Source organism: Varanus komodoensis, unplaced genomic scaffold, assembly GCF_004798865.1.
Source record: "Varanus komodoensis strain SLA01 unplaced genomic scaffold, ASM479886v1 scaffold5, whole genome shotgun sequence".
NCBI classification, from domain to species: Eukaryota; Metazoa; Chordata; class Lepidosauria; order Squamata; family Varanidae; genus Varanus; species Varanus komodoensis.
The window spans coordinates 16,733,517-16,756,955 of record NW_025336087.1 but is presented as its reverse complement, the minus strand read 5'-3'; the positions used below and the strand labels follow the sequence as shown (position 1 = coordinate 16,756,955).

The 23,439-nt window shown below is 40.1% G+C and overlaps 1 protein-coding gene across 1 annotated transcript in view; it reads left to right on the top strand.

Annotated features, from left to right (window-relative positions):
- EDIL3 (EGF like repeats and discoidin domains 3) overlaps window positions 1-23,439 on the top strand; it is a 198,283-nt gene that overhangs the window by 124,530 nt on the left and 50,314 nt on the right. The window contains exon 9 of the mRNA XM_044446122.1: window positions 10,254-10,438. Within this exon, the coding sequence (XP_044302057.1) occupies window positions 10,254-10,438 (185 nt within the window). The remainder of the gene's footprint in view (window positions 1-10,253; window positions 10,439-23,439) is intronic.

Below are 23,439 nucleotides of genomic sequence, written 5' to 3'. Positions count from 1 at the left end.
CCACTCCAGCCAGCCAGTACTTGACAGCAGGCTGAACATGAGCCGGCAGTGTGACATGGTGGGTAAGAAGGGCAATGTCACCCTTGGATGTATAGCCAGAAGCATGGCTTCCAGATCTAGGAAGGTGCTGATAGTGCTGAACATGACTCTGGTGCACTCACAACTGGAGTACTGCATCCATTTCTGGGTTCCACATTATAGGAGAGACATAGCTAAGTTAGAATTGGTTCAGTGCAGGGTCACAAGAATGGTAGCTGGGTTGGGAGGCATGACATATGAGGAGACACTGAGGGAACTGGAGAAGAGGAGACTCCGAGGGGATCTTTTAGTGACTTATAGGTATGTGAGGGGATGTCATGTGGACGTGGGTCATGACCTGTTCTCCCCTGCAGCTGAGGGCAGAATGTGTTCCAATGGTGTAAAGCTCAAGGAACTGGGCTTCAGGGTTGATGTCCGGAAGTACTTCCTGATGGTTAGGACCCCTAAGATATGGAATGGGATTCCAAAGGAGGTGGTTTAGGCCCCATCAGTGAGGAGGTTCAAGGAAAGATTAGACAACCATGTGTTGGGGATTACATGAGTGGAGCCGGCTACAGCCAGGGGTCAGACTAGATAGCCAGCGCATACCTTTCTTGACTCACTTTGTTTCTATGTTTCAGTGTTTTTATAATGCTGAGAGCCATTGAGAGAAGCAATGATGACTTACACACACATCTATTTCCCATCAATGGTTATCTACCCTAGTATCAATTAGTTTCATTTCCAAAACTAGCCTAGAAGCCAGATTGGAATGGCCAATAAATGATGGATTTCATCCAAGAATTCCTGGAGCTGGGCTGTCCACATGCATTCTAGCCCCTTGCCTAACAATTTTAAGTATGACACAAGTTGATAGTTATTGAGATCAGTTGTTCCAAGCCAAATGTTCTTAAAGAAGCGTTCTCACCATTGCTTTCTGCTTCATGAGGCATTTCCTAAAGATGAACAAGAACTTAGTTTCAGTTTGCAAAACACTTGAAATGCTGTGCACATAATCCTTAACACAACCACAAACAAGAATGCATGTTCTCAGTAAATGTTGCAAATTCCCAAATTTGCATTCATAAAATGTGCATTTAAAATCATTCACTTTAGAATTGCCCTCTTTAAAAATGTGTGACTTAAAGTGTTCATATGTGTATTTTAAAATTGTACATTTTCACACTTGCATCAAGGGCGGGGAGGGGAATGCATACTTTTGAAAAAGCACACTTTCCCCATTTGAGTAGAATGAAAAATCAGGTTGCAAACGACAAGAAAGCACTGTTCCAATCTTTAAAATACATCTTGAGAATTCCAGCAAGCTCAACTAACTCTGGTTCTTCAGTGCCCAGCATTTCCTAACCCTACATCCTCCACCATGCAGTGACCCCATCTAAAAGACTGAAACAGCGATAGGACCAACAGCCAGCCTGCAGTTTCTGGTCATTTGTACCAAAACCTAGCAATGAAATATGATTTTATGCCTGTAACTGATGTCTAGCTGAGCAAAATTTAGCAGGTGCAACTTTGCCAGTTACTGCAGCATTTTGCAAACTGCACCTGCCAATGTTCCCACTTTACATCCACAGAATCTGCTGTGGAGTCAGAAGTCAGCAGCATCTCATTTCCACAACTTCTTGAGGTTATAGGTGATGAGATCCATGAAGCTTGCAAGAAATTTTCTAACTGCATTTCCAGAACTCTACAGGTGAAATTAAGTCCACTGCTGAGTCTGGTTGCTTTTGATGAGATTTGATTTGATTTTGTTTTGTTGCTTTCGAACAGAATCCTTCATTGTGCCTTGTAGCAGAAGTAATTGAACTAGTGGAGCCAATATCAGCCCTTTCAAAGTTTTTTCTCTGTAGAAGGGTCATAAGAGAAAAATGTAAAAGCTGACCCTGTGTTTTTTGCTCAGAAACTTCATTCCCTTGCAGATTCAGTGAAACACATAAAATTCTCCATCTTTGTCAAAGGACCCGCATTATTTTCATATGGCAACTGTTACAGTAAATTTGTTTTGAGATTATTTTTATGCAACTGTACAGTCAACCAAGGCAGCAGCCTATGTTACATAATTTTTGGGTCCTTGAGTGACAACAAAACAAGGTTCCAAAATGAAAAGTTAATGCGTTAATCTCAGTGTGGCCCTCTTCCAATACAGATAGATTTGAAAGTAAATAGAAAAGTGTGTCCAGGTTCTTTGGTGTATTAGATTTTCTTCTTTTTGTGTCTCTCATCCATTGGCACACAATTGAGAATAAGCCCTTGCCGGAATGACTAGGAATTGTTTTGCTCAAAGAGCTGTGAAAACTACTAAGTAAATCCATTTCAGTGGGCTCATCTTGTTTCAAGGGCATTATACCTCTGAACTGTCATGGTGTTCAGGATCTGTAGAACAATTGCAGTCTCAACTGAAATATAAGTACAATTATTCTGAAGGATAGATGAATGTTTTTAAGCTCCTGGTGATCTAACCTGGTTTGAGGTAAAGGGAACTAGGAAGATTTGAGCCACAATAGGACCTATATTTAGTTACTAAATTATCCTTGCTTGTATCCAAATATAGTCTAACTTCAGTCTACATAGGTTGTACATAGGTGCAATCCTATGCATGTTTAGACCGATAAAAGTCCTGCAGCTCCCAGCATTCCCCAGCCAGCACTGGAGCATTGTGATACTGTGGAATGCTGGGAGCTGTAAGACTTTTATCAGTCTAAACATGCATAAGCTTCTGCCCTAACACACATAGTAATCCTATTTCACAGGAGTCACACTAAAGAGAACCAAAATTTTCTATCCAAAAATGCTCAAGAAAGTGGACAGACTTAAGAACAATGGGAATGATCTAATCCATTTAAGAACTTTCACATTATATTGATTCCAATGGAACAAATGGCTGTTTTATGTATTAAATAGTAGATAATGGCTACGTTCATACAGCATGACATGCAGTCATGCATTCTGACTACAATTTGTGTATTTTAACTAACAGGTGATCATGTGGTTTCCATCCTCCCTGCTTAGTCCTGTTGACCTGTACCCTATCAGGCACTATGCCTCAAATTCAGTCCCAAGGTACATCATTCACTGCCTATGTTGCCTGTTTCTTCCTTACTGTTTAGCCCATAGAGGTTGGATGGCTAGAGTGGCTCTTGCAGTGACCAATCTTTCTAGGAGACTTGTTGGTAGTTGCAACCATGTGGGAACCACGCACCTAGGTTTAGAAAACAAAACAAGCCATAGTGACACAAAGAAACCATAGGACAAATTATTGGCTGGGTTCAGAACACATCACAAGCCATTTGATGGTGGTGGGGCTTTCCATTGTTGGTCCATGATGTTATCTGAACCCAGTCATAGGTTACATTTCGTCATGTAAATTTAGTGTTTAGAAACTATAAGAAACAACAGTTTGTTTCTATGATTTATTCATACCACTGCGGATTATTTTGTTTTGTGGACTCAGGATCATGGTTTCCACAGTCCTGGTATAAAATCACCAAAAGTTCTCTGAAAATAGTGGCAGCTGCAGGCAGTGCTCCAGCCAGCCACCCTCTGTGTGTGGGCCAATGAGGAAGAGGCAGGCAATACATGCAAGGAGTGTTACACCTTGGGATTGAATTTCAGGAACAGTGGGATATGTGCCAACAGTGGGTGGACTGAGCAGGGAGAATGCAAACTATGATAACTTAGAAAATACTTGATCATCTATCAAATAGATCATGGTAAAAACAACAGCAGCAGCCATGGTAACCATGCAGGTTGTTAGTCATGTTTTCAGAACAAGTCATTGTTTATTACTATGGTTTCTGAATGCTGAGCTTACCCTGGTGAATTGCATGGTAACAATTGCTTGGTGAAAACAACTGCATTCATAGAACATGACAGACCAACAATAGTGTGTGTGTGTTTGTATATAAAACCATCATGACTTGTGTTGACAGCCAATGACTAGGACAGCACAAAATGATAACACACACTCAAGGGTTAAGAGTTGTGGAAGAACTATAGGTTACTACTGAAATGTGGGTTGTTGTGTTATCGGAATTCAATCATGACAACAAACCATCCCTTTTAAACTATGAACAATCCACAGCCCACAACATGCCATGGGCTATCTTTGGCTTGTCATTTAACAAAGCATGTCTTGTTACTGCATCTGGGTTCAGACAATGTGGTAACTCACATTTCAACATCCACCTATAGTTCAACAACAACCCGTATTCTACCCATGCTGAACTTTTGCTTATATGTGTTGTTGTGTTGTTTAAATCCAGTGACTGTATTAGATATATATGCTTAGGAGCTATGACCATTTCTGGCAGCCTGGCACATACAGCCCCTTCATTATGATATATCCCTTTGGTGGAACAGTTCAGATTGACATTTTAGATGTAAAGATAAAAGGTTTAGGGTGTACTCTTGAAAACACAATGTGCTAACAGTTCCTAAGGAGTTCTTGACATTTACTGAACTTTGCTGAATAATTTTACATCATAATTTATAGTTTAATTTATATTGTATTACTCTTTTAGTAATACTTGAAATTTATGGAACATTTTTCTGCTACATGGAGACAAACAATTTTAAAAAATTTTAAAAAAAACAAAATTATGTAAAACTTCACAAATAGAATGCCCTCAAAGAAAAAGGTACAAAACTAACAGCAATTCAACATTAACATTCCATTGCAGTTAACAAAAGAAAATTCTCCCTGAACTTATGACTCCAGACAGAACAAGACTGTTGTTCTTTAAAAGCTCAATGGTATGAGCCTTGTGGCTTCTTTTTGATGGAGAGCAAGTTATAAAAGTATTGTCAACTTCATAAATTGAATTGGATGCATTAGGCCAATTATAATGTGCGGGATAATTAAAATCAATCTATCAAACTTGAAAAACCTATCTAAATATAAATATAGGAACCTTCCATATTGAAAGTCAGGTCATGCCCTGTAACAGCCTCTTGTGTGAGGCTGAGTCAACTAGACATTCCGGAATTCCCCAAGGCTGTGAGCTTGAAGGTGCCACCCCCTTTGGGGACATCACTGCCGTGTTTCTTGGATCTTCAGATAAAGGTGTTCCCAGAGGGAAACGCAGCTGCCCCAATTTTCCAGTCAATCCTGGGACAACTTCCTTGCCCTTGAGCAACCTGACTGAGAAGCAGGGTCCAAGTCCAGCAAGCATAGCTCCTTAGATGGCTTTACGTTCTGATGAATCAGCAACAAAGCCTTGGACATGGATGAATAAATGCTCAGTTTCTCCCATTCAGATTTTTTCAAAATCCCAAGTTATTTTTTTTCCAGATGTGGAGAACTTTATGAATGTAGGCAAATTCTGATCCAAACCAAATTGAAATTAAACTCTCGTCCACTTGTATAACAGATATTATGTTTCACTATGGGATGCCAATAAGAATAGGCTACTTGGCCTCACCCTCCCCTCCCCAGTGCTTGATTCAGAGAACAGAGTCAGTGCAAAGTTTCCAATTTCAGCTTAGCTTCACATGTATTCACTACAGTGCTGTTTTATTTCAACTCAGGATCTCTGCCTTCAAAGATTTCATTTTTTTCAGCTCGAGAAAGAAATGGTTAAATCAGTGCAATTGCCAAGTGGAAAAGTTCTTGAAAACCAAGAGTAGTCCTTAGACAATCTACAAATAACAGTCTTCAGATTTTTTTTTTTAAAAAAGGATTCTGTTCCATCACTAGTGGGAAGACAAGGGTGGCACAAAACAGAGAAACCAGAGAAATGCATTCAGTGACTCCATTTCCAGCAATACATAGAATCAGAGTGGAAAACTAAGTGTTCTGACAAGCAAAGGGCCATAGATAACTAACCCTATTCTTTGGTCCATACCAATCAAGGAAGGTTGACAGAAAAACTGAATCATTGTCAAGGCTGTGTTCTGTAAAAGCAATGGCAGTTGGTAGACAAGACATTTCGGCCTTGACATTTCTTATATCAGCAAACAAACCCGATTCAGAAGTATCTGGCATTTTGTATTTTATTGTGTTTATGGTTTCCTTGTAAATCATGCTGAGCATTCATTCAAGTTAAGGGGTGATTCAGAAAAATGTTAATAAATGTATTTTGCAACTGAATCATTCTTACTTGGTGCTACAGAGGGGCTTTCCTTGACTGATACATTAGATCTTCCTGCAATTTTTAGGTGGGTGGAACTGAAACAGAGTGCATCAAATGTTCACCAGCTAAAATACCAAATATAGCTTCAGAGGTACATTGTCACAGGGCCAGAAGGAGTTGACATTGGAGTAACTATGCATATGCACACATTAGCATATGTGAATTTCTGGAAGCGTGACAAGGTACAACATTCCAAGCTGATACACAATGAAAGTTTTGCCTCAGTTCTGCATATAATAAAAACTGAAGTCTATCCCTTGTAGGAATTTATGAGAATCTGTTACCATTTGTTTGCAATCAGAATTTCCTCCATTCATTCCTCCACTCCTCCATTCTGAAAAAGAACAGGAGCCTAAATACAATCTGTAGTTAAAGTCCATACATTTTCAAGATTGCAGTGCAGTTCATGGAATGACAACTATAATGTCTTTGAAAAATACATAAATCTGAAAAATGTGCATTAGAAAGAACTTTTGAAAAATTCTCCAAATCCCAGTCTAATCAGTAGGTTTGTTTCCAGCTTCAGACAGGTCAACAGAGCTTCCTTTTTAAAGCTCTGTTTCAAAAAAATATATATTTCTGCTTGCTTTTGGCTGCTCCTGGAACTTTTGGGTTTTCCATTGCTCTAACTATGGATCCCCCAAGCATGGGTGATGCACTGAATACTGGTCCTAGTTTCTTATCTGCAAGGCATATACCTCTAATACATCTGCATATATACTTGATCATTTATTATTAAGTAGAAATAAAGCATAAATTGTTATAAAATGCAATAAATAATAACCTGGTGCCTTCTCTATACAAACTGTGTCTACAGGCTGGAAGAGCACAAACCTCTGCCTTTTTAGGCAGAAAAATAGGTTAAAATTTATATGCTATTTTCCTGCTTAAACATTCATAAATTTCAGTCCTCAAAAAACCCGCTGCTTGTAGAGACTAGACTGAACTGGCTTTTCCTAGGTGCTGAATTTCTTCCTCAGAAGAAACTAGGAGAAAGATTCTGTTCACCTTATGTAGTTAGTTTTATTTTGCCTAGGAAACAGGCAATTTCATAGATAACTCTTTAAATTCAGTAATTAATGCAATAAGGAATGTGTTTTCTGACTGCATCCATGACATTTTTTTCTCAACATCCCAATGATTACATTCACTTGAACTCTTAATAGGCAGTAGCCTGACAGTGCACTTCTGATATCCAGTGGAATCTGACCTCATGCAAAGAAACAGTGCAGCACATCCTAATCTGCACACTTTTTTGCTGACACATAGCAGTATAATGTGAGGCTCTGAAGTCCAAGTAAAGAATAAGAAATGTAAGATGATGCATTCTGAAGAAACAATAGCCTGGCTTCTGTGTAGCTGTTTTGTGCAGACATCAAAAGAAAATGTCTGTATGGAGATTATCCTTGTATTAGAGGACTGCAAACCAAGGAGGAGAAAGTGTAAGGTCAATTCTCGGAAGCAAAAACCTTCAAAGAGCTCCTGCTAACCAAGGGAAGAAATGACAGGGAATTGAATGACAGCGATAGTGAACCACCTCCATGGTCTTCTCTTTTGCTTTAGTATCTATAATTCTCTCACTCTTGCTGAAAAGTAACTTCTAACAGAATACAAACAGCAGATGGTCTGAGAGAAGAGTCTTTTGAAGACAGCACAGTGGTGTAGGTAAACTAGAAAATAACTTCTTTGTTAAAGTGGTGATAATATATCAAAATAACCTGACACAAAGCTAAACAACATACACATTTTTTATTTGGTGTATAATTAGGAGGGTTAATTACTTTTTGTTGACAAAAATGAATGCCTTCCAATGATGTACAATTTAATAAGAAAATTAAATACCAAGTACTGGCTGGCAATTCTATGTTACCTTACCTATGCAGTATAGGCTGTTTGTTATTTGTATAATCTGAAATTAATTCTTCTTATCCAGGGATATTTCAGTGGATTGCCACCAACTTCTGCCTAAAGTAGAAAGCTAAACATGCAAATCTATTTCTTATTGTTGTATGTTCTTTATGATGTTTAAAATGTTTTTCCCAAATGTTAGGGATGATTTAGTGGTGTTTAATTATGTATTATCAAAATTCAGGATTAAATAATGGTTTAGAATTCCAAATTACTTTTGGATAATAAATGAAAAATAGTAAGGAAATCCACAAATGCCAAAATTAATGTATAAATGTTATCCTACAACATTCATGTTGCAGATGTTGATAAAATTGCACATGTAGAAAAACGAGGCTTGTATCCAATATTACTCTTACCTTCTATTCATTTCATTGGGTCAACTCCTAAGCAGGATTATCATTGGCTATGAGTCTAACGTGGCATCAATCTACAACTGCCTGAACACACTTAGAGCAAAAATAATTGCGTTAGAAGTATGTCTAGCAGATGTGCCTGCCTTTCATTTTACTCTAGAGTAGGCAACTTCTTTTATAGCCCCCATTCTAAGTCCTCAGTCCAAATTAGGAGCCCAGCACCTATTCTAGAGCAATAATGAAAAGCATTGTATCTGCTAGAGACACAGGTCATGTCTTGTTTTGGAAGCATTTAAAACACATTCAGTCAAATGTTCTGAGACTTCATGTGGAAGGTCAGGGGTAGAGACTCAAAACCAGAAGCTCAAAGAAGTTGGAGAAAGCACCAGCATATGCAACCCCACTCAACCCCCACAGACTGGAATTTGTAACATCTGATACATTATAAAATGAAGTATAAATAAGGAAGAAAGGATATATTTATTTTTTAAAAAGGGTATGTTAACATATTATATGCTTTCTTGTCAGTTAAAAAACTGACTAAAGATACAGTCACTTTCAAAATAAAAAAATTGCCAGAAGAACATATTAACATTTAATTATGTTCCCTCCTCCAAAATCTACTGGTATGCTATCCTATAAATAATTATGAGAGCCACACTGACATCAGTGACATTGGCTGGTTTTTTAACCATTGTTGGTCAGTCGGGTACCATGCTATTTCACCATGGTATGGTTTGGTCTTTAGAAACTCTGAGCATGCGCAGAGTGGTTCATCGGACCAGTCCAGTATTCACCTCCAGGAACACTCCTTATGAGCATGCCTGGGTCCCACTCCTGTGGGAGGGGCCTTCTGAAAACAAGCAGACCTCCTCTCTGCACTTTGATCCTTTAATTGAGCCACTCTCCTCTGCTGACAACATGTCATGGGATCAAGAGCCATGCATGGCACGTGCAGCTTCTTAAGGGTTATGAAAATAGTGGTAAGCATCCAGGATTGCTTTTCATGTTTTCAGAAACAAGCTGTTAAACACCATTTAATATACAGAACAGGCATTTGTCCCATTGGACTCAAATGTAAAAGTTCTTAGATGGATTAGATCATTCTCATTGCTCTTAAGTCTGTTCACTGTGATGAGCACTTTTGGGTAGAAGACATGAGGTTGTAGCTAATGTTGGTTCTACTTAATGTGGTCCCATTGGAATGGAATTCGTATGTGTGTGTTAGGGCAGAATCCTACACCTGTTTAGATAGATGCGCCTACAACTCCCAGCTTTCCATAGTGCTCCAAGGGGTAGGTGGAATATGTGTCAACAGCAAGAAGGTTTAATGAGGATATGAAAATCACAGTAATGTAGAAACCATTTGATCATCTGTCAGATCATGGTAAAAAAAATGTGAATCATGGTGAAATGGCTGCAAAAGGAATATCAATAGATGTATGAACTGATGTATGATGTGAGGGGCTGTCACATGGAGGTGGACAGAGACCTGTTCTCCCCTGCAGAGGAAGGCAGGACATGCTCCAATGGAGCAAAGCTCAGGGAACCAAGGTTCAATTTAGACGTCAGGAAGCACTTCCTGATTGTTAGGACTCTGAGGGTGTGGAATGGGCTTCCATGGGAGGTGGTTGAGGCCCCATCGGTGAGGGTGTTCAAGGATAGGCTACATATGCCCATGGTAGACACGTCATGAGCGGAGCCGGCTGGAGCTGGGGATCAGGCTGGATGGCCTGGGAGACCCCTTCTGACTCACTCTGTTTCTATGTTTCTATGAATTAACCTAGTATTTCATGTCAAAATCCTTCTTTTATTTCTTTAGGTTGCTCTGAACCCCTAGGAATGAAATCAGGACATATACAGGATTATCAGATTACTGCTTCCAGTATCTTCAGAACACTCAACATGGACATGTTTACATGGGAACCTAGGAAGGCTCGACTAGACAAACAAGGCAAAGTGAATGCCTGGACATCAGGACACAGCGACCAGTCACAGTGGCTGCAGGTGACAATTTTTTGTTATTATTGGTCTCTACGTTTTAAGGAAACCTTTTATAGAAAGCATATGTTGAACACATATATACATGCATGGATGAACGGGTAGATTTTACTGTGAAAGTAACAATGAAGAGATATGCCTGCATATGGGGTTCTGAGCATCGTGATACAATATCTATATGCAGATAGATATCTGGTAATATAAGAGGCAGCACAGCTAGAAAACTATGATATGGGAATGGGATGTCTTGAGAATCTCTATAGAAGAGTGACAAGCCAGAAATTATTGAATCAAGCCAGAAATTATTGAAATATGATTTGTAGGATGGAAGAGCAACAAACATCAACCAAAGTCTCAAAAATGCTCTGTGCAGCCTGTAGCCATCCAGATGCTTGGGCCTCCAATTCATATCAGTCCCAATCAACATAGCCAATGCAAGGCTGATGGGATGTGAAGGTCAAAATTTTTGGAAGTTCCAGTGCCCACAAGTTCCAAGTCCAGGCAATAGTAGCTTCAAAGGGGAAAACCAATCGAGGCCAGGAATTCTATTCAGACCATAGAATTCATTGTGCCAAGCATCCAGGTCATCCAGGTTATGAAATTCCCCAGAATCTATGCCTCTTCAGCTTGCAGACTTCCTCTCATGCTTGGCCCAGTCTTAGAAAGTGAACTGATTCTCCAGCCCAGTTCATGAATGCTTGCAGAACTCCAGTTGTGCAACCAGCAACCTTGTTCCAGATCAAGTGCAGCACAGACAAAAGTTGCAAGTCATATGCAAGTCACATGCTGCTTGTGCAAATGCCATGTGAGTTCAATTCCTGACAGGCACCTTTGCAGATGCTTGGCATGCCCTCCAGGAAGTTAGTCTCATGGCTACAATAAAAGGGACCGGAATCTGCGGATCCATTGGATTCTCTCACCAAAATAAATTCCTCATGCATCCCTACCTATTACCCTTTTAAAGAATCTGGGGTGATAGGTAGGGATGTGTGAAGATTCTGCAGTTATCCTGCAAAACCAGAAACAGAGCTCTGCTCTTTTGTAGGAAGAGATCCAGCTGTGGGTCTTGCTTCACACCACATTCACTGCTACTTTTCTCACCCCCTACAGAAAGGTCTCTGTTGACTCTCTTCCTGAGGTTGGTGTCATGACCTCAGAGAGAGAATGGTGAGGAGTAAAGAGACCATTCCACTGAACAGGAAGAGGAAGCAAGGGGAAATGCTGTCAACCCAGCAGAATCCCATTAACACAATATAGCTCAAGAGACCTTGTAGCAAAAATTGTCCCGGAGGACAATAGATAGACTACATAAACATCCTCTTTCACTCCCGCTGCCCAGTGTTGGATTCTCAGAAGTGTCCAGGATCAGAAGCTTCAGTTCACTTACTGGTAATCCTATGGGCTCCTAATCAGAAAGCAGGATATACATGTCACAAAATGCCAATAAAGATTGTGTAGGTTAGATCCTGATTTCGGATTTACAGTGGCACTGACACCAGCTAGCTTTGCCTGTCCACCCTATTGCAGTCCCTTCAAAGGCTGGAAATATTACACAGATTTTCATAGTCCCCCCTTTCCCTTCAGCTCCCTACACCATTCAGTGGGGTGTCCAGATCTTCCATGAAGCATCTGAAGGGATGAGGACTGCAGGAGCAGGAAAAGCTGCAGTGGGGCTGAGTGCTTCTAAATCTCCATTTCAAATCCAGTAACTGTTTATTTGCTCTTGTACATATCAACAAACCCAAACTGTGGTACCAGTGAGAAGAAATGCCTTTAGATCCAGTTTATTTACACTTGACTTGATTAGCTATAATAAGGTTGATCAAGCCATTAGGAGATGCTTTGAAATGAACAGAATAATAGGCAATCCCAGATCACAACTGCAGTGTGGCTCCGTGTGATTGGTAGGATGCATCATAGCAAGAAAAATAAGGACTCTGATTGAATTGAATGTTTTTGAAGCAAATGTACAAAATCAGATTTACTGAAGCAAATTAATTTGTTTGGATGGAAATTCTCAAGAGGTGTAGCATTGCAATTGATTGTTTGTCAATGTGAATTTCTATTCAAGTTTGATTAATGAATTCTTAAAAACATCATTTATTCCATTCACACATACTTTTGGTGACCTGATTGTATTATCTTTTACTTTGGTTCCAGAAATTCTATGTGGCTCCTTGAAACAGTTCTAGATCTCCTTTAACATGCTTAGTCATAGCAAGATGGACTCCACAGCACAAAACCATTAAGAAGCTGTTCATATGGCTTGTTTTCAGTGTTAGCATGATTTATGGAAGTTCCTGGGTAGGCTAATATGTAAAAGAGCAGCAAATCACCAAATAGAAGACTATTTGATCAGTCACTGTTCACTTTACATATTAGAAAGATTGTGTATTACAGTGATTTGAATCTGCTGCCAAGGGGGAATGGATTTCTCAACATGAAGCCTGAACTGCACCAGAAATGTGCTGCTAGTCCCCTGCAATGTTTCCACATATAAATTATGACTGATTAGCTTCCTTCCCCACCTTAATATCACATTTGCTTGGGCTTTAGGGCTTTAAGTCCCAGGGAAGCCTGTCCCAGTCTCTTGCCTTCGAGATTTTTTGGCCTTCATTTCTCTCAGGCCCATCCAGCGTAGCCGATGGTCAGCACTGTTTGGAGCTGTAGTCTAAATTATGCCTACGGGATATTTTGAGGATGACTGCTGTACAGGCTGTAGCTGAAATTAAAGATCTGTTGATCTTCTTTTTCTATGTCCTACTGAGGACTCTTGCAAGCCCTTTGAAAGCCTGACACTGCATTCAGGCTCTGCATTCAGGCTTTCTTAAGATCCTTTTGGGCAGTGGAGAAATTAATTTTTTTAAAAATAGATTACACCTATTCATAGGCTAGGATAGAATACAAGGGCACAGCACGGATTATCCTCCCCTTGCCTGTCATACACTCTGCATTATTTTTTCCTGTTTTAATCTGCTGTATGGAAACCGACAATACATTGGAGCAGGAAATGCATGCTGACATTCCTCATTGCTATCTGTTTTTTTATCCCAGAAAGCGACATTCATGCAGAGGCATTACAGGATTACTTTGTGGTATATTATTCCACTGCTGGTGACAATGACTCTGTGCAGATGGGCAGGGAATTAGGGAAGTAAGGAGAGAAGAAATGACACCTTTATTATGTTCTCTAACAATTTATGTTGTGTTCCAAATGCATTTTCCTCAATGTACCTGATTGAGTATACAAATTGATTCTGCATCAGGTGGCTGCTGGCAAATTTTTTTGTTAGTCCAAGAAGAATTATGCCCACCCGCCCACCTTCAAACTATACAAAACCCCTCTAAGGCAGGTTGCAGCTTCTGAAAAGAAATGGTTCCTGTCTGGAATTCATGAAGTATAAGGATGTGAATTCACAAAACTCATTGGCAAATGCGGCTTTTATTTATAGCTTAGAAGGTGAAGGCCGAGGCACAACAAAGGCTGTGTCTGAGGGCCAGAGTCTCAAACCATGAGGCTGGGAGTGGGTGAAGGGCCACCCAGTGAGTGGCAGGTGATCAGGACAGGTAAGAGCGGCGCAGCACCTGGCTGGGCATGAGCATGCCAGCCCACTGAGGTGGTTGTTGGTGGCTGAAGCATCCTTCCTTTGTATTTTAAAACATTCTAACGCCTTTGCTTCAAATCATTTTAAAATAAGATTAAATATGTTAACAGATATCTTCAAACCTAATATTTACCCTAACATTTTAATAGTCTGGTGCCAGGCAGCAGGGGACATAGATATTACGGGTGCTTGTTTTATTCATTATGTTTAAAATATAATATCATTTTCTATGACAAAATGGTGCTGATTCCCATTCAAGGGTGTTTGGCATTAGGGCAGGAGAAGCAAATTCTGCTTCCTGTAGTTGTGATGTTGCGATCATTTGAGTGGGTTTAGAATGCAGAGATACGTATCTTCAATGGGGGTTTGCTTGTTTGTTTTTAAGTAGGACTGGTAGACAGTGTTTTTCTCTCTGGCACTTGAGGAAAGTGGAAGTAGCTGTACAGCATGTAATGATGATATGGGGGTAGAGAACTAAGATGGTCGTCTAAGCCCTCCCCTAACCCTATAAAAGTATTAAGTTAGGTCTACAATGACCTAGGTGCACAACTGGATGAGGGGAAAAAGGCAGCAAACATCAACAAGGAACACTAAGCACAGTCGATATGGCTGCCAACTCTATACGTGAGTGAAGTGGGCCTCCTGACGGGAAGGACAGGAGACCATGTCATAGAGCCTTTGCAAAATATGCGGTGCTATTTATATTGTACCCTGTGCATTACATGATGCAGCATTAATAGACATTTTGGACATTAATTAATGTCCTAAATGGCGCTCATTTAAGGTAAGACTTCAGTGCAGAAGAAGCATTGCCTCCTGCCTCTGTTAGTCACTTTGAAAAATCCCATCTGTTTTCCCTTTTCACACACAGACAGAATTTAATCCAGAAAGCCCATGGTGCTAGCAGGCGCCATTGAAGCTGCACAGCATGTGCTTCCGCTAGCACAACTTCTGTAGCGCTAGTGCACATAGTCTTTGGTTTCTTCCCTCCCCAAGTGGGGGCAAAGGCAAAAGTTTTCACCCAGCATTTCAGGGAGTGAATATGAATAGAGAGCTGCATTACTAGTCTGATCTTATGCATCACACTGGTTCTGGAAGTATGTGTGACTCTATTCAGTGATCAAGAACATTTGTACTCTCTCACATGTTGGTAATGCAAATACTTTTCTTTTGTGATCCCAGTCTCCCGCTAGCAAGTTGCAGAAGGTTAATGGTCAAGGTCAGGAGATCAAAGCATTTGAATCAATCTGTGGAAGCTAAAAGCAGGGTTAAATGAAGTACCAGTTGAAATAGCCATTTTGCTATTAACTCCCTGTCCTCTGGCATACAGCCTACCCACTGACTTTGTCTTTGCCCCTGCTTGTCATGCTTGAAAAACATTAAGCTTTGCCTTCCTTGTGTACGATTAATTCCCATTAATTGCACTGATTAGTGATAAAAAGACTCCAGAGCATCCAAGGATATTACCTGAGCAAAGCACTTGACAAATATTCTGTAGGTCATCACATCACCTTCTTTGCCCTGCATATGATTTCAGGCAAAATCCATTATTCATATTAATAGTTTTGTTTAAGTGTATGCTCCGACATTGCCCTTTTGAAAATTGCTTTTAACTTTGCAGAGCTTTCATTCACCATTCATATTATGAAAATGTTTATAGCAACAATAGAATTTGGGCATTCCATTTCAGTAAAGCAAAATAAGAGCTTACTTTATTTTTAATGCAGTATTAAGGTTGTAAAATGTAGAACCTCTAAAAGTCATCAACTTTATCCTGGCTAGCAACCTAAAATGAGGTTATTAGCAGGGCAAGGGAGAAAAAGTCTTGTGAATTTTTATTTTACAAGCACCATCTTCAGGAGTCCATGAAATAAACATCAGTAGGGGGTAGCACTTTTATTGCCTCCTCAGTTTCTCTTTTCTTTCATGACAACATGATAGATATAAAAAGCACTGGTATGGTGCTATTTTAAAAGGAAACCAAATTGTAAAACATCTGGCATTCAAAAATTAAGATGTCCAGTTTATGTGATAGCAACAGAGATATAGATGTTGTTAAATCCATTTTGTCTGAATTTTGTAGATTGTCAAGTGTCTGTTATTCCATCATTGTTCAAATTCAGTGCAAATGTAAAAATATTCTAGCACATTTCTATGTCATTGAGCCTATAAATATGAAGAACTCCCCCTCCCAAAAAGTAATTAGTTCATAATGATTATTATGAACCACAAATCCACAGAATCCATGCAACTCAGAGAAAGCTATTCTGCTGCAGAATCCATGGGTCAGATTCACAGAAATCTGAACTCACTTGAATCTGTTTTGTATTTTTCCAGCATTCCCGGATAGAAAATTAATGAAAAGGTATTTGGCACAGGTTTTGCTTTGTTTACTATTTTATTTTAGTTTGCTGATAGTGGTAACTAAAATTAACTCCATTAACTCAAATTAACAGTATAAACTTTATAAACCCAATCCTAATTGCACTCTTGTACATTGAGGGAAGCAGAAGGAGCTATCATTTGAAGAAGATACACATACTGCATCTGTCTGCCCACTGCAGCCCACATAGGAAGTACCACTGACTACTCCTATTATGTCCTCTGCTGCTTAGAGAGCATTATGAACTCAGGGAAAACAGAGTTTCTGTTTGCAGAGCCCTATCCTTGGAATATTCCTATGTTCCTCCTAAGGATGCTTACTTGTTGCCCAGTTACGCACATCTCAGATACTGGATGAATACCCTTCTATAGAATTTGGCAAAACCCATGCTTTGCATGCAGATAGAAATGGATATATCTATTTCATGCAGAAGCTTTCAACCAAAAGTGGTCCTACTTTCTCCAAGAAAGACTCACAGTCAGGAGGAACCTTGGTCTGGCATAGTATTATGTTCTCTTGGCACTCTGGCTGCAATTGACTCCAGCCATTTCTCAAAAGTTGAATAATTATATGCCTATCCCTCTCCTTCATGGACACAAACAAGGGACTTCAAGAATTGTGATACAGTTTATTCACTTCAATATAGTGCATTTTTAAATTTAAACATTCCTGTGTCTATAAAGATGTTGGAATACCCTCCCTGCACCACACACACACACACCAGTTAGTTTGCTAGATCTCTAAGAGAACAACTGTAAGTTTAGACAAAAAAGACCTACAACCTTTTCCCCTGTTTAAACTTGTATAGGATTGAGCCCTGAGCCACTTAGGGTACAGTCCTGTGGCCCTCCAACTTCATCTGGGAGGCCATAGGATTATTTGGAGGCACACTTATGACATCCTGTTTTTTCTGCAGCTGATACAGAAGAACTACACCAGCTGCCCTTCTGCTGAGGTCAAAACCTGGTCTCAGAAACATCCATCTAGATTAAATACATGCAGGAGGTGTGGCAAAGACTGCCATATTGCTGTGCTGCATTTCAGGCATCGGATACACATAAGCTTGTAAATTTAGAGGCTTATGTGGATCAAGGCAGAGTACTGTGCCCTTAGAGGAGCTTCTATTTCCTTTTGAGTGTAGGACATATGGTTGAAATTTTCCTTTAGAAACTCCCATGAGCTTCAGAAGTAATTTGCCAGTGCTGGAGGGGAGACATGTGCAGAAGGGGAAGTACTACACTTTGACAAAATCAAATGCTAGCATATCATGTCTTTAGTTGTATGTGTTTTCTGTCCCCATAGCATCTTTCTCAGAGTCCAATCTTTTAGGCAGCATTTCTACTGAGACAGTACAAGTGCCGTTTATCAGGCCTATGCAGAACTCTCCACGTGCTTAAATGAAACAGCAGTGAATGGCCTTGTTCATTAAAAATAGGAAAGTATAATTATAATATAATTAAGTAATCAATGATTTGTATAATGAGATAAGAAGGACAATCTCAGTATCTCAAGCAATTTGTTTTTCGTCCAAGGTATAATATTCACTACATTTGTGTTCACCAGTAACCTTCATGTTAAATTCGTATTTAAACTTCTCAAGGTCTAATCTTCTTTGTACTTTGCTGACGAACAAATTGCAACCCATAATTATAAGATGAAATTATAATATTCTGTGATCACATAAAATTGGTACTGAAGGTGTTATATTTAAACAGCAACTTTGATTATTCTTACCACCGCCACCAAAGCCTCTCAAAATGCTGAGTCTAAAATATAAATTGCATTTTGTACTATTTTTCAGTATGTTTTCTATGTACATATCCCTTTGGACAGCATTTAAATATACCTAAATATAAATTAAATTAAATATAAATTAAATATATTTTGCTTTACTTCACCAAGTTAAAGACTTCACTACCTTATACAGGAAGACTTCAGTGATTATCTTCTAGATACTTATAGTGAGAAAATCATCTGTGTTCCATAAATGTTATGAAAAGTTGAGGGATTAATTTTGAATGGAGTGAAATATAATATAAAACAAAATGCACTGAAAAAGAAAAGCATGTGAGATGGCCCTTTTTTGTTCTTCTCTTTTACACTGGCCACAAATGGTATTGATGAAAATGGCAAAAAGGAGGCCAATAAATAGAATGACCAATCAACCACTGGACATACTTAGCGTGTCAGTTTCTGTTTTTTAGCCATCAGTGGCCACTGCAGGAAAAATGGAGGGTATGGGGACTGGTACCCAAGAAAGAGGCAGGAAGAGAGAACTTTAGTATGGGAAAACAAGGGCAAAGGGAAAACACAATAGTTGCTGCAAAATGACTTCTGTACCTTTTGCATGAGAGAAGAAATATAATTCAGCATAACCTGAGTAGAAGCAGAAGTAAAATGTAGCACTTTGCAGTGGTGTGCCATCCTCATGCAACCAGGTATTTCTAAAGTTCTAAAACCTACATAGGTATTCATTAACTGGCATGCTTGATCCATGCTCTCAAGTCCATGTCCATAGCCTTGACAATATCCATTAGCCTGCCAAGAGAAGCAAAGTACCTTTTTCATTTGCAGGTCTCTATATATCATTACATATTTTGTGAGCCAGAGAAGCCCCCCAAAATATCCTTAAATACATTTCAGTTATCCTGGCATAACTGCACCTGTGTAAGGACAAGACTCAGACGTTACAAGGAAACCCAAGATGCTTTAAAATTGGAGCATAGAAAAGATCAGTTGCTTCTCTGGGAATGTGTTATAAGCTGCATGAACCAAGAACCACATGAACAAATCCAGATTTAGGTTTGGTCATGCAGATGAGCTCAAGAAGAATAATGAGAAGGAGTTTCCTGGACAAAATCTATGCAAAACCACCTGAATATTATATAACATAAGCACATTCAAGCTTTATTTTAAAATGTTCACTTGGCAGTTATTTCTGAATGTTACCACATTGTCTATGCAATACAGCTCTGCGTTTCCATTGTACAACTAATCACGAAGGAGTGCCAAGGGAGCATGTGAGCTGCTTTTCTCAGAGAAGGGTTCTGAATGCATGTGCAGGGCTCATGCATTTATTCATATCCCCATGCTGTTTTGAGGTTAGCCAGCACAATGTGGCTGCATTAGGACACACCAACCTGAGAATCTTTTCTCAAATTTTCATGTTGCTCTGTCCTAGAATGCTTCCTGGCAACACTTAAAGACAGTTTCTGTTCTTACTGGTAAATTATAAATAGGAGAAATTTGTCCTTTCTCTCATATACTGCAATATAATCAAAAGACACACATACTCCTATTGGAAAGTGGTAAGAAGTGACAAACCCCCTCTTAATTAAGTACTACTATGTCAGAGCCTTCCACAGAAGCCAATAAACAAGGAAAATATCAGAAATTATATATGCAGCTTCTATATAGCCTGTAGTGCCTGATCCTGCCTAATCTCAGAAGCTAAGCAGAGTCTAGCAATAGTAAAAAATGAATGCTATGATCCAACTATAAATAAGGGAAGAGACCCACATCTTTGCATTAGTGTTACACTGACCATTTTTCTACCCTCATTTTATTTAGTTTTAATTGCTATTTTTAATGAACAGCCTAAAGTATGCAAAATATGAATGCCTAAGCAAGTTTTTGGCAGAACTCGGGATTTCATTTTACTTGGGTGAAATCCAATAGTGTCTGTCGCCAACAGAATAACCAACATGGGTGGAACTGATTCCTCTTACCCTTGCAGCAACCAGCATTTGCTCTCGAGGTTGGAAGACCTTCGTGGGGGGGGGGGGGGAGGCAGAGGAGAGGGATGGGAAGCCCTACTAAGAGTGGATTCCTACAACACTCGCCAGATTCTAGACAAGGACCAGAAACAGTCTTATTAAACCTGCAAATCTCCTTTGGCACTCTAGTCTAATACTGCCCAGTGTTCTTTTACTGCTGCCACCACCATGAAAGGAAGAAGGGCAAGCCCTCTTTCCTTCAGTTCAGCCAGCATTCTTCTTTGTGGGCATGGCAGCAGTAGGAGCCCAGACTAGTCCCTGCTGTGGCCTCTCATTTCATCAAGAATTAATGACAACATTGATCATCAGCTCAGTAGTTTTTCCAGCACTGGTTAACTCCAGATTTACCAATAATCAAACTTACACTGGAGAGCCAGTGTGGCGTAGTGGTTAAGAGCATGGGACTGGGACTCAGACAATCTGGGTTCTAGTCCCCGCTCAGCCATGGAGCCAACTGGGTGACTTTGGGCCAGTCACAGACTCTCAGCCCAACCTACCTCCCAGGGTTGTTGTTGTGGGGATAAGGTGGAGGAGGAGAATGATGTAAGCTGCCTTGAGCCCTTTGTAGGAAAAAGGCAGGCTATAAATCGAAAAAACAAACAAACAAACAAACTCTGTAATGACTGTAGAAACTGAAGTATTCTGTGAGTGTTTCCTGAGTCAACACAGGAAGGGAAGCAGTTCCAGGAAACACCTGCAAAGAACTAACCCTTAAGATGGGAGCATTTTTGAAGTGAGAGTTTGAGCGAATTAAATACAGACTAAGTTTAATTTATTTGTTCCACAGTTCAGTCTCTTGTAGAATCCTTTTATAAAGGTAGCAGAAGCTGATATAGCCTATTTAATTATTTCTGGGCTAGGTATAATAAACAGCTGATAGAGTTGCCCACCCAAGTTCCTCTCCTAAGAATACTTTTGCATTCACAGCGAGACCTGTCATGGTCTCCTAGGTAATCGGATGGACATGCAGGAATTTGCATGTTTACAGATAAGATGCCAAGATTGGTTAGTGCGAAAGTGAGGCATTTCATGGTGCTACTGCTTGCAAGCCAAGAATACTAAAGAAATGGCAAACTTCTGTTTCTATCAGTTTTAAGCCATATTTTCCCTATTGTGTTCTCTGTAGTTCCAGGGTGAGCAACTGAGATAAATTATGTGTGGCTTAAGCTGAAGAAAGCCATAAAACTGTGTTTTTATTGTGCTGCACTCCCCATTAATAAAAAGAGTTTCTGGCTGTTGCACGTAACATACCTTTCCTGTTCCAACTAGCACCCTTCTCAATGTGAGTTAACTTACACCTACATTTCATTTGTTTAGTAAATAATTTGTATTTGAGTCACAAAGTTTGTTCTGGCTATTTGATTTGCCACTCTTCTATGGTCATGGTCAAATTTCCATGGTAAACAATAAAAATTGGATATCTGGTCACTAAAGCTTCATTGATCTTGATGTTTACCAATTGGCGTAAGTAATTCCTGACTTATAAGACTGCTATCCTAAAATGGAAAGTATTACCAGTTGCCCTGATAACACCATTCAGTGTTCCATCCTGTGTCATGTGCTATACATAATGCCTTTGAAATATTTACTTTAAAATATTATTCCTTGAAGGTAGAGAGTTGGAAACTGGACAGAACTTCAACAGGTGTCAATGAATTACATAGTTGTGCATATATAGAGGAGGAAGGGGAGGGATAGTATAAGCGGGATCGATATGACTAGACTGTCACTGAAATACTATGACTCCCAGCCATACATAGATATCAATACACCATCACTGGGATACTCTCTATTTCCAGACAGACTTCTCATCCCATTCCTTCCACACGCCAAGAATGTATGCGTGTTGTTTACCAAAGCATAAGGCTTCATTGGGTATTGGCCATGACACCTTCTGTGTGCAGAGGCAGGGTGCCTCATCATACCAGTGGCTAGAGAACACAAGCAGGAGACTGCTGGTGGACTCATGTCCTCCAGCTGGGCTTCCCACAGGCACCTGGCTGGCTGCTGTGCGAACAAAATGCTGGTCTAGACATTTAGTCAGGACTCCTCTTACATTCTGTGTAAGATGTACAGGAATAGTTAAACTCACAGGTGCTTCTACTACTGTGGCCATTGTGTGTTGAGTCTGTTAGGGTGCCAATTTAAGGCCACTACAGAGTCTAGGTACTCATAGGAATATTTTAGGGTTCTAGCCCCACTCTCAAAAGTTTGTTAAAATATACAAGCCAGGGGTCTGAGATCAACTCTGTGACTCCACAGCTGACACAGAGTAGCTTCCCTCCAAGCCTTGCAGAGAAGGAAAAGAACCATACCAGCCATGGAGTTTCTGGGCAGTGAGGGGAAGAAACGAGGTCCAGCAACATGCATGATATCCTGGCAGTGCCTCAGCTTCCTCTTCTGGTCCTTAAGAGCAAAGTGGTCAAATGGTCAAAATCATGGTGTTTTGCAGGGCAGAAGAAGCATAGTAGGTATTTCATGAGCAGAACTGGATGGAGCAGGGGGTCAGACTAGATGACCTGGGAGGCTCCTCCTGACACGCTCTGTTCCTGTGTTTCTACAAAGGTGACCCTCACCTCCATGTTCCTTTCACTCTCCATTTTGTTGTTGTTGTTGTTAGTTGCAAAGTCATGTCCCACCCATCATGACCCCATGGACAACATTCCTCCAGGCCTTCCTGTCCTCCACCATCCCCCAGAGTCCACCTAAGCTCACACCAGCTGCTTCAGTGACTCCATCTAGCCACCTCATTCTCTGCCATCCCCTTCTTCTTTTGCCATCTGTCGTTCCCAGCATTAGGCTTTTCTCCAGGGAGTCCTTCCTTCTCATTAGGTGGCCAAAGTATTTGAGTTTCATCTTCAGTATCTGGACTTCTAAAGAGCAGTTAGGGTTGATCTCGTCTAGCACTGACCAGTTTGATCACCTTGCGGTCCAAGGGACTCGCAGGAGTCTCCTCCAGCACCACAATTAAAGGCCTCAATCCTTCGGCGTTCAGCCTTCCTTATGGTCCATCTTTCACAGCCATACATTGCAACTGGGAAAACCATAGCCTTGACTATACGCACTTTTGTTGGCAGGGTGATGTCTCTGCTTTTTAGTATGCTGTCTGGATTTGCCATAGCTTTCCTCCTCAGGAGCAAGCGTCTTTTAATTTCTTGGCTTCAGTCCCCGTCTGCGGTGATCTTGGAGCCAAGGAAAATAAAATCTGTCACTACCTCCATTTCTTCCCCATCTATTTGCCAG